The sequence below is a fragment of the Nicotiana tomentosiformis genome, chromosome 5 (assembly GCF_000390325.3).
Source record: "Nicotiana tomentosiformis chromosome 5, ASM39032v3, whole genome shotgun sequence".
NCBI lineage: Eukaryota > Viridiplantae > Streptophyta > Magnoliopsida > Solanales > Solanaceae > Nicotiana > Nicotiana tomentosiformis.
In genome coordinates, this window is record NC_090816.1 from 38496982 (window position 1) to 38512162 (window position 15181).

General features: G+C 36.2%; 1 protein-coding gene across 1 annotated transcript; it reads left to right on the forward strand.

Annotated features, from left to right (window-relative positions):
- The first annotated feature begins 693 nt into the window (after positions 1–693).
- LOC104093975 (ribonuclease 3-like protein 3) lies at positions 694–14681 on the forward strand. The gene is made up of 3 exons (XM_070174825.1): positions 694–1223; positions 3146–3292; positions 14238–14681. The coding sequence occupies exons 1-3, from the start codon at positions 831–833 to the stop codon at positions 14520–14522; spliced, it is 825 nt and encodes a 274-aa protein (XP_070030926.1). The 5' UTR covers positions 694–830; the 3' UTR covers positions 14523–14681.
- The last annotated feature ends 500 nt before the right edge of the window (positions 14682–15181 follow it).

Here is a 15181-nt window from a genome sequence, read left to right on the forward strand (position 1 = left end):
TCTTCAACTATGTAATAGGTCCCTCTCTAAATTGTTAAATTATAGTCCATTCGGTCCACTTTAATTGATTTTTTGATCCTTTTTTGTGGTCCATAATATTTAATTTTTTTAGATATCAAGGAGTTAACTTCTTTTTTTCAAAGTTGCACTTGAAGTAAAGAGCCTAGGAGTATTTGTTATATTTTCAATAAACAAATTAAGGTTAATATGGTCAATTTCTTTGTTAATTAATGCTAAAAGTTGAATTCCTTAATATGTGTGAAAATAACCAAAAAATCAATTAAAGTGGATCGGATGGAGTAACCTTAATGTTTGACTTGACCATAATAAAATAATACTCTATCCGTTCCAATTTATGTGAACTTGTTTGATTGAGAAAAAATAAAGACTTTTGAAATTTGCAGAAAGGGGTCCATAATATTTATGTGGTTATTAAAGCTTCTCATTAAGGGCAAAATTGGAAGTTTAAGCTAAATTGTTTTCAAATTTAGAAGGGAGTCATTCTTTTTTAAACGAACGAAAAATGAAATAAGTTCATCAAAATTGGAAACGATGACGGGTGCGGGAAATTGTTACCCTATGACCACATCATCGCTGGAATCACATTGTTTTTTCTTAAAATAGAAAACCTAGGGCGTCATTCTACACGCCATCAACATCTTCTTCTAAGCTGTATTAGCTATTTTGTCATCAAACGTTTTCTTATAAAAAGAAAATTCCTTGCTCTGAACAATAGTTAATATCTATTTCATCGTGCCGACTTCTAGGCCATTCTCACCTTAAATATATAAACCATCTCCTGAAAACCTTCCCTCTTTGTGAAAAAAGCCATGGAAGAGAAATTAGAACAAGTCTCTCTAACTTCATTATTCCAAGAGGACGAAACTGCTCATCTCCTTCAGTCATGGGAGAGATATGTGGAAGAAGTAGAAGAGATCATAGGGTACAAATTCAAGAATTCTAATTTGCTATATCAAGCTTTTACGCATTCTTCTTTCCAACAAAACTGCTGTGATTCATACGAAAGGCTTGAATACGTGGGCGACTCTGTGCTAAATCTGCTAATAGCAAAAGAGCATTACTTTCTTCACCCTGATCTGCCTCCGGGAAAGTTGACACGGCTGCGAGCCGCCAACGTTGATACAGAAAAACTCGCTAGGGTAGCCGTCAAATACGACTTTCATAAATATTTACGCCACAAGAAACCTCTACTTAAGGGACAAGTAAGTGCTGTTATTTTGTTTTATGTCCGTGAGTCCATGCTTTATTCTTTTTATTTGTTGTTTCAAAATTTTGAAAAATAAGAAGAAGAAGAAAAAAGTATTTTGTGATACTTTTTGTTTTCCGAGATTTGAACTTCTTACTATTGATCATGTATTTAAACATAGGATGTTTAAGTTTTAAAAAATAAAATTTATATATTTAAAAATTAAATAATAGAATTATTTTGACTCTCAAAATCCTAACAACTCCATACAAATTGAGACGGAGAGAATAACATTTTCTATTCATCACACCCCACCCCATCATCTAGTGTTTCCACTTAACCTCCACCATGACTCGAAGTCTCAATCTATTACTTATTGAGACCTATTACTTAGTAATGAAAATCTTTGATCTGGTTTGGTCTTTTTATTTGTTGTTTCAAAATATTGAGTAAAAAAAGAGAAAAAAGTATGAATGAAAATTGAAAATTTTAGGTTGCGTCTACTAGTATTTGTTATATTAAAAAAAATGTTTTGAATTGCATTTATTATTTGTAACTGATAAAAAGGTAATAACTCTTTTTTATGGTGGAGAGGAGAAGATTGGGTAAGGAAGTAAAGAGCAAAAAGAATATTATAGCTGTACATTGTTCAGTGACATTTTTCACTAATGAGTTACCTATTTAACGTGATATTTAGTGTTAATCTTATAAATTGATTTTGGGTTGATAAACTTCGCGATAGACATTTCGATTCCAAGGGTTTCTTTTTGGTATTAGTTTCCATGAAGTATTTAATACTAAATGCCATAAGTAACAAAAATCTTGGTTTTTTTGGTCCATAGGCCGAAAATGGTGGAAATCTTTTATATTCTACTTCTTGACGCGGTCTAAACTTTAATGTCGTTCTAGAGAAACCGGACAAGTCCATGAGGAAAATATGTATTATCTCAAAGTTTCAAGAATCATAAAGATAAAGTATTTGTCAGAACTGATAGAAAAAACTAGGTAGGCACGAATGAATTTAAAACTTGCCCAATGTTTCAGTATAGCTGGTTGGATTAAATTTTAATGACCTCAAACGTTTTTAATTCCAATAGCACATGCATTTTGTTTCCATCCATTTTCAATTTTTCAGTAAACTGAATACGTGCTTTATAATCTTGATCTGCTGTAGATGAAAAACTTTCTGGATGACTTTATGACTGGTGAAAAACATAATAACTGCCATCTGTAGTGTATCTTTATGCCTGAATTGTAAAAGTCCGTGTTCTTTGATATCATCCGCTACTCACTAAAATAATACTCCCTCCGTTTCAATTTATGTGAACCATTTCCTTTTTAGTCCGTGCCAAAAAGAATGACCACTTTCCTTATTTGGAAACAATTTACCTTTATGCAATGATTTATAGTCACACAAAATATATTTGCCTCATTTTACACCACAAATTCAAAAGTTTTCTCTCTTTTCTTAAATTCCATGTCCAGTCAAATGGGTTCACATAAATTGAAACGGAGGGAGTAAGTACTATCACGACATATGTATGTCAGTCGGTCTAGAGTAGTGTCATCCGCAGGGGCGGAGCTAGAAATATTAGTTGTGGGTTAGAAATCCAGTAGTTTTTGCTTAAATCTTATATTTATATTAAAAACTTAATTAAATATGTATAAATATTTAATTACGAACTCATTAGATAAACGAACTGCGAATTTGGTAACAATAACTATAAACTTCAAATTCTGACTTTGTCTCTTTCATTTGTACCATTGCACTCCCTACTGTTTTACGCTTTCTCTATATATATATATATATATATATATATATATATATATATATATATATATATATATATGCAAAAAAGTAGTAAACATATTGCTGCTGAACCTGTACATCCACCACTGGTTGATATAAGTTTGCTTACAAGTTTACTATTTCTATAGGTGGAAGAATTCAGAGATGCAACTTTAGAGTATCCTTTGCATTCAACAGGCCTCATTGATCCCCCAAAGGTGCTGGCTGATATAGTTGAATCACTCATTGGTGCCATTTATATTGATTGCGATTTCTCCATGGATACAACTTGGCAGGTGCTTTGTTGCTTCACTTTGAATGTTTATATTTATTGAGCAAGTATCATTTATAGCCACTCGGGCCAAACCTATAACATTCAGTAGCCCAAAATTAAAATACACATTTTATAGCCCAAAAGTAATTCTAGTGGCTAGCCCAAAAGTACTGCTTTCTGCTCTTCCAATTGAAGCTCCAGCTCCCTTTCCAGTACTGCTCTCTCTTCCTCCTCCTCCGCCATTTCTCGGAATTAGACCTACCTTCGCCAGGCGGTTCAATTATATAAATTTATCCAACAAAGAATGAATTAGACCTTCTTGTAATTTTCTACAACGAAATTAAATAAGATAATGTCTAAAACATCTTTGCTCAACTTTGTCTTAATGCTTCAAAGTCACGAAATTATTTTTCATGACAAAAATTTGTTTAGTTATTTTTTTATTGCAAAGAAATATTTAGTGCATTTCAATGTGATTCTTAGGTAAATTTATTACTTTTACATTATAAAAAATAATTTAATAATATATTTTAAAATTTTAATACGGTACTAAAATACTTATTTTTGGGGTAATTTGATTAAATGACCTTGCAAATTTACAAAGAAAGGATATGCCAACTGTAAATGGATGTTTAGGTGGCTGCATAAAAATGTATGTCTTAAGCTCACTTTTTTTTTTTGGTTAAAACTGTAAAGTATTATCATACACAACCAAATATTTACAGCTAAAGAGCACTGTAGAGAATTTAACCACCTTCTAAGAAGGGTGTTAACATCTCCAAAGCCTCAAACGGGAAGAAACACGTATTTTCAAGAATTCAAGGGCTGTTGAATTTGTTTTAAAAGTGGAAATGGAAAATCATTAGCTAAAGAGAGAGGGGCAACCACCATTTGAATAAAAAACCCAAGCTCTCTGTTATTGCCTAGTTTTTTTTTTTCTGGGCTAATTTTCTTTGCTAGGGAAATCCTTTGGTTTTCACCAAATAAATTTTCATTTCCACATGTATGTCATTAGTTGATTTGGATGGGAATCATAATTTCAGGCCCACCATTAGTATATATTTATATGGATATTTATGTATTTGTTTCGGTGAAAATAGATTTGAATATTGGTATATTATAAAATATACACAAAATAGACTATCACTATAAAAAAATTATACAAAATAGACTGTCACTATATAATTTATATACAATAGACTGTCACTATACAAAACATATACAAAAATAAACTGTCATTATACAAAAAAATATACTAAATAGAATGTCACTATACAAAATTTATACAAAATAGACTGTCACTATACAAAATATATACCAAATAGACTGTTACTATACAAAATATATATAAAATAGACTGTCAATGTACAAAATATATACAAAACAGACTGTCACTATACAAAAAATATACAAAATAGATATTTTGGGCTATTAGATGCAATAAGTTTGGGCCGAGGGGCCATTTCATGTCAGTGGAAAAAACATGGGCTATTAAAATTTTGAGGGGCTATAGAGGGTAGTTTTCTCATATTTATTTGTGGATTAACAGTATAGCTAGGGGTGGTGTAGTATTATGAAAGCCGATGTACATGCATGTCCGTACTTACTCGACTTTATATTACTTGCATACATACATACTGTTATGCGGCGCTATCTAAGATGTCTGGGAAGAGCAACGTAAGGTAAAGCAATCAATTTTCGTGTGATTACTTTCCGCCAACCGAAGGCCCCCTCCGTGTGCTAGACTAAACTGTTAGTGCAGTGCGGAAAAGCCAATGCCAAGATCACAATTTGCAACTAGAATTGAAAAGAGAATTGAACGAAAGCTTGCTTACATTAACAGAGAACAACGATTACAAGAAAGCTAACGTGGTGCCCATGGGGAGGAAACACCAGTACATAGATTTGATTGCTTGTAGGGGAAAAAAAAGATCTTTTTTTTTTTTTAGATTCGAAATTCTTCGTTTTTTCTCCCAATTTCTAGAAAACTTCACCGACTATACATCCCTTATATATGTCTTAAAAATAAAAAACCTAATTTACATGAGAAGAAATAAATAAGCTAGAATATTATAATTAAAATACAAGAAGTAAAACTACTATACTTACATGAAAAAGGACCTAGACTTATACAAAGGGAAATCTGGTCCAGTGTGTGGCACTTATAGGGGCGGCGTCCTTTTTAATAACATCAATCAGTATGTGCTGCATGAAGGGCATGGGCGCGCGGGCACTGGCTGCGGGCAAACACTGAGGGCACTCTCTGCTGACGGGCACTTGTGGGCATTACCTACTGCTGGGCATGGGTGGGGGCTACTAGTCAAAAAATATAGGCACCGACGCACTTGTTGCTTGGTGCAGATAAGACCACAGGGTCATCCCTGACACTTGGTGCTGGGAGTCTTGACTGGGAGTCATGGGTCACAGTCAAGGGGTCATGGGGCAAGGCTGGAAAGCAGTCCATGACATTCTCCCCCACCTGATTTGGCGATGTCTTCGGCGCTTTCCTTGCAAGATAGTCATCGATCATGTCCTTGATTGCTGAGGTCTTTTAACCTCTCCCATGTGTTCTCCTCGGCATCACATCCTCTCTATTTCATCAGGAATTCCTAGTGATCTTTTTGTTAGGCATGAATCATCTGATCATCAAGTATAGCTTCGACAACTCTCTACTCGGCTGATTTGTTTTCTCGGATAGCAGGTATAGTGAACTGGCTCCTCGAGGAATCATCCTTGTCTTCCTGAAAGGTTTCAGTAAACTAATATGGAAAACAAGGTGGATCTTTCATCAAGATGGGATATCAATACAGTATGCCACCTTCTTAATGCGATTCGCAATGGACAAAAGTCCAACATATTTTTGCAATAGGCGAGGGTTGTTAGTCCCCACAAACAGGTATTGCTTTGGTATTTTCACCATCACTTTGTCCCCCAACTTGGATTTTTCATGAAGTGGCAATTCTGATTAGCATACTTCTTCTCCGCTTATGGGCTTTCTTAAGATAGCTTCCCTATATCTCCAGGTTTTGCTTCCATTCCTTCGAGAAGCTGGCAGCTCTAGGAGATTTTGATACATTTGGGGAATCTGCTATTAGAGGAGTGATTGATACCGGTAACAATTTTAAAAGTGTTATTGTTGGTACTCAAGCTATTTTGGGCATTGAAATACAATTGAGCAGCATCCAAGACCTTCACCCAATTTGTCGGCGAGCCAATAACAAAGTGTCGAAGGTACTCCTCCAACATGCCATTAAAATGTTCTGTCTGGTCGTTAGATTGGGGATGGAAACTCGAACTATGGCTCAACATGGAGCCGAGATATTTGAAGATCTTGGTCTAAAAGTTGCTAATAAAGCGAGAATCACGATCACTAATAATATCTCTAGGCATCCCCCAATATTTCACAATATGAGTAAAGAAGAATCGAGCCATCTCTTCAGAAGATACATACTTTGGGGCCACAATAAAAGTATCATATTTAGAAAATCGATCCACCACGACAAGAATAGTAGTGAGATCTCTCATCTTGGCAAGTCGGTATTGAAATCTAATGAGACACTTTCCCAAAGGCCTCTTTGGGACAGGCAAGGGCTCCAAAAGGCTCGCTTGGTCAAGTGATTGGACTTGTCTTTCTAACACACCAATCAAGTCCTCATATATTGAGCAACATCATCTTCCATCCAATAATAAGCACGACGCAGCATCATCATAGTCAGTTCCTCTCTAGGGTGGCCCGCCAAAAAGTATCGTGACACTTCTTCAGAATGATTCTCCATAGATCACCTCTCTAAGAACATAGAGGTGGTTCCCTTTTGCTCTAAGAAACTCATCATCCATGTAGAACTGTCGAGTCTTGCCATGATCCGCAAGGCTGATCAAATACTAGGCAGTAGGGTCTTTGCTAAGTAGCTCGCATATCTGATCCTTTATAATAGTGGCCACTTCGCTTCCTTGAGGGTGATGAGTAGGCACACCGATGCTAAGTCTACTCTCCCACTTAATACATCAGCAACTTGGTTGGTTTTTTCACTTTTGTACTCCAAATTAAATTTATAATCGGTGAGACGTTCCTGCCATCTAGCCTGTCGACCGTTAAACTTTGGTTGGGTCATAAACTGACTGATAGTTGTGTTGTCCTTCTTCACAATGAATGGGGTACCCAACAAGTAGTGCCTCTAAATGCATAGATAATGGATGACAGCCAGCAACACTTTCTCGTTTGTGACATAGCACCGCTCAACATCCTTCAGCTTTTGACTTTCGTAAGCAACGGGATGGCCATTGTGCAGCAAAACTCCGCTTAAAGGACTGGTTAAATTAGGAAGGGTCAGTACCAGACTGCTAAACGTAGCCATTTTCAAAGCATCAAAGGCCTATTGCCGCTTGGGATACCAATCCCAAGATGTGGCCTTCTTTAAGAGCTTTTTCAGCAGCGCAACAATGAGGGAGTAGTTCCTCACGAACCGGTGATAGAAGTTGCATAGGCCAAGGAACACCCTCAGGGCATGGATATCCTTAGATAACGGCTAGTCCATGATAGCCTGGACCTTCTACTGGTCCATCTTGATCTGCCCCTTCTTAATGACATGACTAAGAAAATTAATCTAGTTTTGCGTTTTAGGCAAATGAGTAGTTAAAAAGCTTCAAATACAATTCATGCTCCGTTAGTTGAGCTAGGACCATCCGCAAATAATCAAGGTGCTCCGGCAATGTCCTTCTATGTACTATAATAGCATTCAGGTAGACCACCACAAACTCGTCTATATATTCCCGAAAGACTTGATTCATTATGGTGCAAAATATAGGGGAGCACTCATCAAGCCAAATGGCATGACCAAGAAGTCAAACGACCCATACCGTGTCACGCATGTCATTTTATGTTCATCACCCTCAACAATCCTCACTTGCCAATGTTCTATCTTCAGATCAATCTTGGTAAACACAATTGCACTCCCCAGTCTATCGAACAGGTCTTCCATCAGTAGGATATGGTACTTATTCTTCATCGTAATCTTATTCAGGACCCGACAATCAACACAGAGCCTTAGGGTACCATCATGTTTCTTACGGAACAAAATTGGCGAATCATATGGAGAATTTGATGGCACAATAATTTCTGAATCAAGCATTTCCGTCAACTGTCTCTAAAGCTCCGTGAGCTGGGGATGTGACATTCTATATGGCACACGGCAGGTGGCTTCGCACCCGACACCCATTCAATCTCGTGATCTACAGTCCTTCTCGGCGACTAGCGCTTTGGAAGTTCCTGCGGCATCACATCTTCATATTCCACAAGAGCTTCTTCACGGTCATACGGATAGGACTAGAAGACTTCTCGATATCCTAAACACAAAGGGAATCTGTGGACCCATAAATGAAATAAAGAAAACGATGGAAAAAGTGGCAGAAAGCAGGTGGGCGGCTGAAGCCAAGTTGGGCGGCTGAACAATTTGCATAAGCCAATATGATTGGTTGGTTTGTTGGCAAATTTGCCTATAAATAGAGAGGCTTCCCTCTATGTTTAATACACCAAAAACAAAGAAAAGCTAAGCAAAAAGCAAAGCAGTGAAAGTAATCCACAGATTGTTGTTTGTAAGATAAATAGTGAGTGATAAAATTATTGAAGTGGGGTATTTTAAAATAAAGAGTGTTATTTCCTTCGAAGTTGTAGTAGTCTCTTGACACTACTAAGTTGTAATATTATAGTGGTAATATTACTCCGCTCGGGTATTATATTTTATCCCGTTAAAAGATTTGGTATTATTATTACTCTCTTGTGTTATTATTATTTATCGTGGATATTATTCTTGGGCGGGATATATTTATTTTCCCAACCACATGGTATCATAGCCATGAAAAATAATGGTATGCTGTCTTTTCAGTACCCCCGTCTCACAAAAGATAATTATGAGAAATGGTGTCTACGTATGAAAGCCATTCTTGGCTCTCAAGATGTATGGGAAATCATAGACAAGGAAACTCTGTCTTAAAATGAAAAAGAGGTCTTGCTAAAGACGAGGAAGAAGGATCAACAAGCCCTCACGCTCATCCACCAATGTTTGGATGATGCCATGTTTGAAAAGGTGGCAGATGATACTACCTCAAAGAAAGCTTGGGGGATTTTACAAAATTCTCTTCAAGGAGTTGACAAGGTGAGGAAGGTAAAACTTCAAACTCTAAGGGCTGATTATTATTCAAAAGTGAAGGCTGTTGTAAATCAACTAAGAAGATACGGGAAGGACATAGAAGATGTCCGTATTGTAAAAAAGATCCTTCGCACTTTAACACCTAAATTTGATTTTGTGGTGTGTGCTATTAAGGAGTCTAAAGATTTATACTCTATGATGGTAGAGTAATTGGAGGGTTCTTTACAGGCCCACGAAGAAAAGATCAAAAGTAGACAAGAAGTGCCATTGGAGCAACTTCTTAAAACTCAGGCATCCTTCAAGGATTATGGAGGTAAAAAGAGCTATCGAGTGAATGGACGAGGACGAGGCCGTGGCAGTCATGGAAGAGGAAGAAGTAACGGTAACAACTTCAACAATGAAGTTAAAATCCACCAGATATTCAGAGGTCGTAATCATGGACATAAAGGAGGAAGATGACGTGGCTACTACCTAGAAAATAATGGACAAAGGTATGACAAATCAAAAATTGAGTGTTATAATTGTCATAATTTTGGCCATTACTCTTGGGAATGTCGTAGCAATGTTGAAGAAAAAGTTAACCTTGTTGACGACAAGAAAGAAGAATACGAGTCAACGTTGTTGATGGCACTCAAAGAAGAAGACAAGGATGATTGCAGCTCGTGGTATTTGAACAATGGAGCAAGCAATCATACGTGTAGATGCAAAGAAAAATTTGTGGAGATAAATAACACGGTGAGCGGTGATGTGTCCTTTGGAGATGCCTCAAAGATTCAAATCGAAGGGATATGTACGATTATGATCTCCTGTAAAGATGGTAGTTACAAGCTAATTCAAGATGTTTATTATGTGCCAAAATTAAAAAGTAATATTTTTAGTTTGGGCCAACTTCTTGAAAAGAAATATGACATCCACATGAAAAATATACATCTTTGGCTTAGAGATTCAGGTAGAATTCTAATTGCTAAAGTGCATATGGCAAAGAATAGATTATTTTCTCTGAATCTTAAAATAATTGATGCAAAGTGTTTGAAGTCCAATGTGCAAGATGAATCATGGTGTTGGCACATGCGATTTGGGCACTTGAATTTTGAAGCGCTCAAATCAATGGGAGAAAAGAATATGCATGGGACACTATCAATCAACCATCCCAATCAATTGTGTGAAGCTTGTCTTCTTGGAAAATATGCAAGGAGGAGTTTTCCAAAGGAGTCCATATCAAGATCAACCAAACCGCTCTAGCTTGTTCATACTGATGTGTGTGGGCCAATCAATTCACCTTCCTTTAGTAAAAGTAAATACTTTCTACTCTTCATTGATGACTTTAGTAGAAAGACTTGGGTTTATTTCTTGAACCAAAAATCTGAAGCTTTTGCTGCTTTTAAAAATTTTAAAGTACTTGTAGAAAAAGAAAATGGCTATGAAATAAAAGCTTTAAGGTACGATAGAGGCGGCGAATTCACTTCAAAAGAATTTAATGAGTTTTGTTAGTCTCACGGAATTCATCGCCATCTAACGGTACCTTATTCACCCCAACAAAATGGAGTTGCAGAGAGAAAGAATCTAACGATTCTTAATATGGCTAGACGTATGTTAAAAGCTAAAAGTATGCCCAAGAAATTTTGGGCAGAAACTGTATCTTGTGCAGTTTATTTGAACAACAGGTCTCCAACAAGGAATGTTAGAGATCAAACCCCTCAAGAAGCATGGAGTGGAAGAAAGCCAAGTGTCAAACACTTGAGAATCTTTGGGAGCATAACCTATGCTCATGTGTCACATCAAGGGAGAGTGAAGCTTGACAATCGAAGTGTCAAGCATGTGTTTGTTGGCTATAATACGAGTTCAAAAGGCTATAAGTTATACAACCCAAGCAGTGGCAAGGTAGTGGTAAGTCGCGATGTTGAATTTGATGAAGATTGGCATGGAATTGGGAAGCTCAGGAAGAAACATCATATGATTTTCTTCCATACTTTGGCGACGAAGAAGAACCAGAAACCGTTGAACTTGTGCAGGATACAACTCTGCCTCCTTCTCCAACCAATGTTGCATCTCCTTCTTCTCAACAAAATTCAAATGAGCAACCGCAAAGGACAATGAGCATTCAAGAGCTCTATGATGGCATGGAAGAAGTTACTAATTTTGATTTTTTATATTGTCACTTTACTGATAGTGAACCAATAAACTTTGATGAAGCTGTTACAGACAAAAGGTGGAGACAAGCCATGGAGGGGGAGATCGAGTCAATAGAGAAGAACAACATTTGGGAGTTAATAACTCTTCCCAAGGGATATCGCACAATTAGAGTAAAATAGGTATACAAGACAAAGAAGAATGCTGATGGAGATGTGGCTAAAGGCTACAAGCAAAGGCAAGGCATTGACTATGAAGAAGTCTATGCACCTGTTGCCAGCATGGAGATAATTCATTTGTTGATCTCTTTGTCAGCACAAATGAAATGGAAGATCCATCAACTTGACATCAAGTCAGCCTTCTTGAATGGCTATCTTGAAGAAGAAGTCTATGTTGAACAACTATTGGGCTTCGTGGACAAAAACCATAAAGATAAAGTGTTACGGTTGAAGAAAGCTTTATATGGATTGAAGCAAGCCCTACGAGCACGGAATAGTTGCATCGACAAGTATTTTCAAGACAATGCGTTTACTCGTTGTCTCCATGAATATGCTTTTTACCTTAAAGTTCATACTAATGGAGATATCTTATTTGTTTGTCTTTACGTTGATGATCTTATTTTCACAGGTAATAACCCAATTTTATTTGAATCTTTTAAGAAAGATATGTCCCGTGAGTTCGAGATGACAGACGTAGGGCTCGTGTTATACTACATGAGCCTAGAAGTGTAGTAGATGGAGGATGGAATTTTCATCTCTCAAGAAAGTTATACGAAGGAGATCTTGAAGAAGTTCAACATGCTCGATTGCAACCCCGTGAACACACCGATGGAGAGTGGGACAAAATTATCCAAGTTTGATGAAGGAAAAGATGTTAATCCCACATTTTTCAAAAGTCTTGTAGAAAGTTTGAGGTACTTGACTTGTACCAGACTAGATATACTCTTTGCAGTTGGAGTAGTAAGCCGCTTCACGGAAGCTCCTACCTCCACCCATTTAAAAGTCACTAGAAGAATTCTTCGTTACCTAAAAGGTACGATTGGCTTTGGGCTATTTTATTCTTCTTCAAGTGATTTCAACCTTATGGGATTTTGTGATAGTGATTATGCGGGAGATATTAATGATAGAAAAGGCACAACTGATTTTATATTTTTCTTGGGTGATTCTGTTATTTCTTGGATTTCAAAAAAATAATCCATTGTTACTCTCTCGATTTGTGAAGCTGAATATATAGTAGCAACATCTTGTACATGTCATGCTATTTGGCATTGAAGCTACAAAGATTTGTATTGACAACAAATCCGTAAGGCACTCGCGAAGAATCTGGTGTATCATGATCGAAGCAAGTATATAGACACAAGGTATCACTTCATTAGAGAATGCATTGCCAAGAAGGAATTCGAGCTCAAATATGTGAAGTCTCATGATCAAGTTGCGGATATCTTTACAAAGCCTCTCAAGTTCGAAGATTTTCAGAGGTTGAGATCAAGACTTGGAATGACCAAGAAAATTCAAAATTAAGGGGGAGATTTGTGGGACCCATAAATGAAATAAAGAAAACGATGGAAAAAGTGGTAGAAAGCAGGTGGGCGACTGAAGCCAAGTTGGTCGGCTTGCAAATTGTTGAATGAGCCAATATGATTGGTTGGTTTGATGGCAAATTTGCCTATAAATAGAGATGCTTCGCTCTATGTTTAATACACCAAAAACAAAGAAAAGCTAAGCAGGAAGTAAAGCAGTGAGAGTAATCCACAGATTGTTGTTTGTGAGATAAATAGTGAGTGACAATATTATTGTAGTGATGTATTTTAAAATAAAGAGTGTTATTTCTTTCGAAGTTGTAGTAGTCTCTTGACACTACTAAGTTGTAATATTACTCCGCTCGGGTATTGTATTTTACCCCGTTAAAAGATTTGGTATTATTGTTACTCTCTTGTGTTATTATTATTTATCGTGAATATTATTCCTGTGCGGGATATATTTATTTTCCCAACAGAATCCAAAAATGTGGGCTCCTGGCTCTTGACTCCTTTCTTCATCTGCAAGGCAGAAATATTCCCCTTGGGCATCTTTCACGATATTATTTGGATAATGCAAGGCTTGGCCCCATTTGCTCAAACACATGTACACACATATTCAGGTGTTATTAAAGTCATCGCTTAATGCTATAAAGTGATGTGAAGCAAGGGGTTACTGCTTATTGCCTAAAGTCATACACCATAAGGAAATCATACACTTTTTAATGAATTATGCGTTTCAAATAATGATGTGTGAAGTGATATGAACGAGAAACCATGTGTGAAGTGATATGAACGAGAAACCATCAATTCTTCGAATCTCAACTTTGAGGAGTCAACATTATTTTATATTAAGATACTTGAACTAGTTATCTTAATTGCTATTCAATTATTATAATACTGAATTCATATATGTTTGGTATTTTTGAATTTCTGGTAAATTGTCCATTCACTTCAAAGAAGCATGTTGCCCTTCACTTCTCACATTTGCCTTCAATCCACATGGATTTCGCCACTCGTTTACACTAACACTAGTACACTGTATATACGAAGTTCAAATCTACGGTCACAAAAATAGTAGTAGATGTTGTGACTACACTGTTTATTAACTTTAAATTTTAGATATGCCTATGTGTATAGAAGAAAGCCATATTAACAAGCTATAATTTGGACAGGTTGTAGAAGGTTTGTTGCAGCCTCTGATCACTCCAACAAATCTGGAAACTCATCCAGTTACAAAATTCTATGAGGTTTGTCAGAAAAATGGATGGAGAGTTGAACTTGTTGATAAATGGGAAGAAACAGGAGAAATTGAAGTTTTTGTTGATGGAAAATTTGTGGGAAAGGGAAAATTTAGTGGCAAAAAATTAATTGCTTTAAATAGGGCTGCACATAATGCATATTGCCAAATTGTCAAAAACTTGAGCGTGGAAGCTACTAGTGATAATAGTGGCTTGTAATGAAATACAAAACTAATGTATGCTAATCGCCCGTGTATATATATATATATATATATATATATATATATATATATATATATATATATATATATAACGCCTCATTAAGAAAGTGTGCACTGTCACTATGTCATGTATCCATAATGCTTATTTATTTACTTATTATTTGTGTACTTAATTATTCTTTTCTCTATTACAACTAAAATTTAACTATCATCGCATACTAATAATTAAATTTCTCATGTTAAAATGACCCCCATAATGAAACTCTGGCAGATGTATTTTCTTTTGGGAAAGTTGTATAAATTTGAATATACAAATCTGAAGAGAAAATATTTGGTTTGGAGATTCTATGAAACTAATTAATGCCGATAGATACCGTGAGCTGGCTGGTATTTTTAGTCGCATATAGTTACACACTAATTTCAAATGAGATTAAAATTGCAGTACCTATTGCAATTTCATATATGATTGTTCAAGTTTACCAACGTTGCATCAATATATTATAAGTAATGATATAAATGATTCTGTATTCAATTTAATAACTAATGGGCCACTTTCTACGTGAAGTGAGGGCATAAAGGCTATAACATTGAGTTGGAGGCCTTATTTTCTGGGATATCAGGATCAATTAAACAACTTTACATATCAAATGAACTGCT

What these genes read in the sequence shown, in the direction of transcription:
- LOC104093975 (XM_070174825.1), top strand. Translation starts at nt 831, where the DNA reads ATGGAAGAGAAATTAGAACAAGTCTCTCTAACTTCATTATTCCAAGAG. An exon ending in AACCTCTACTTAAGGGACAA is followed by an intron (nt 1,224 to 3,145) that starts GTAAGTGCTGTT and finishes CTATTTCTATAG; the next exon opens with GTGGAAGAATTCAGAGATGC. An exon ending in CCATGGATACAACTTGGCAG is followed by an intron (nt 3,293 to 14,237) that starts GTGCTTTGTTGC and finishes TAATTTGGACAG; the next exon opens with GTTGTAGAAGGTTTGTTGCA.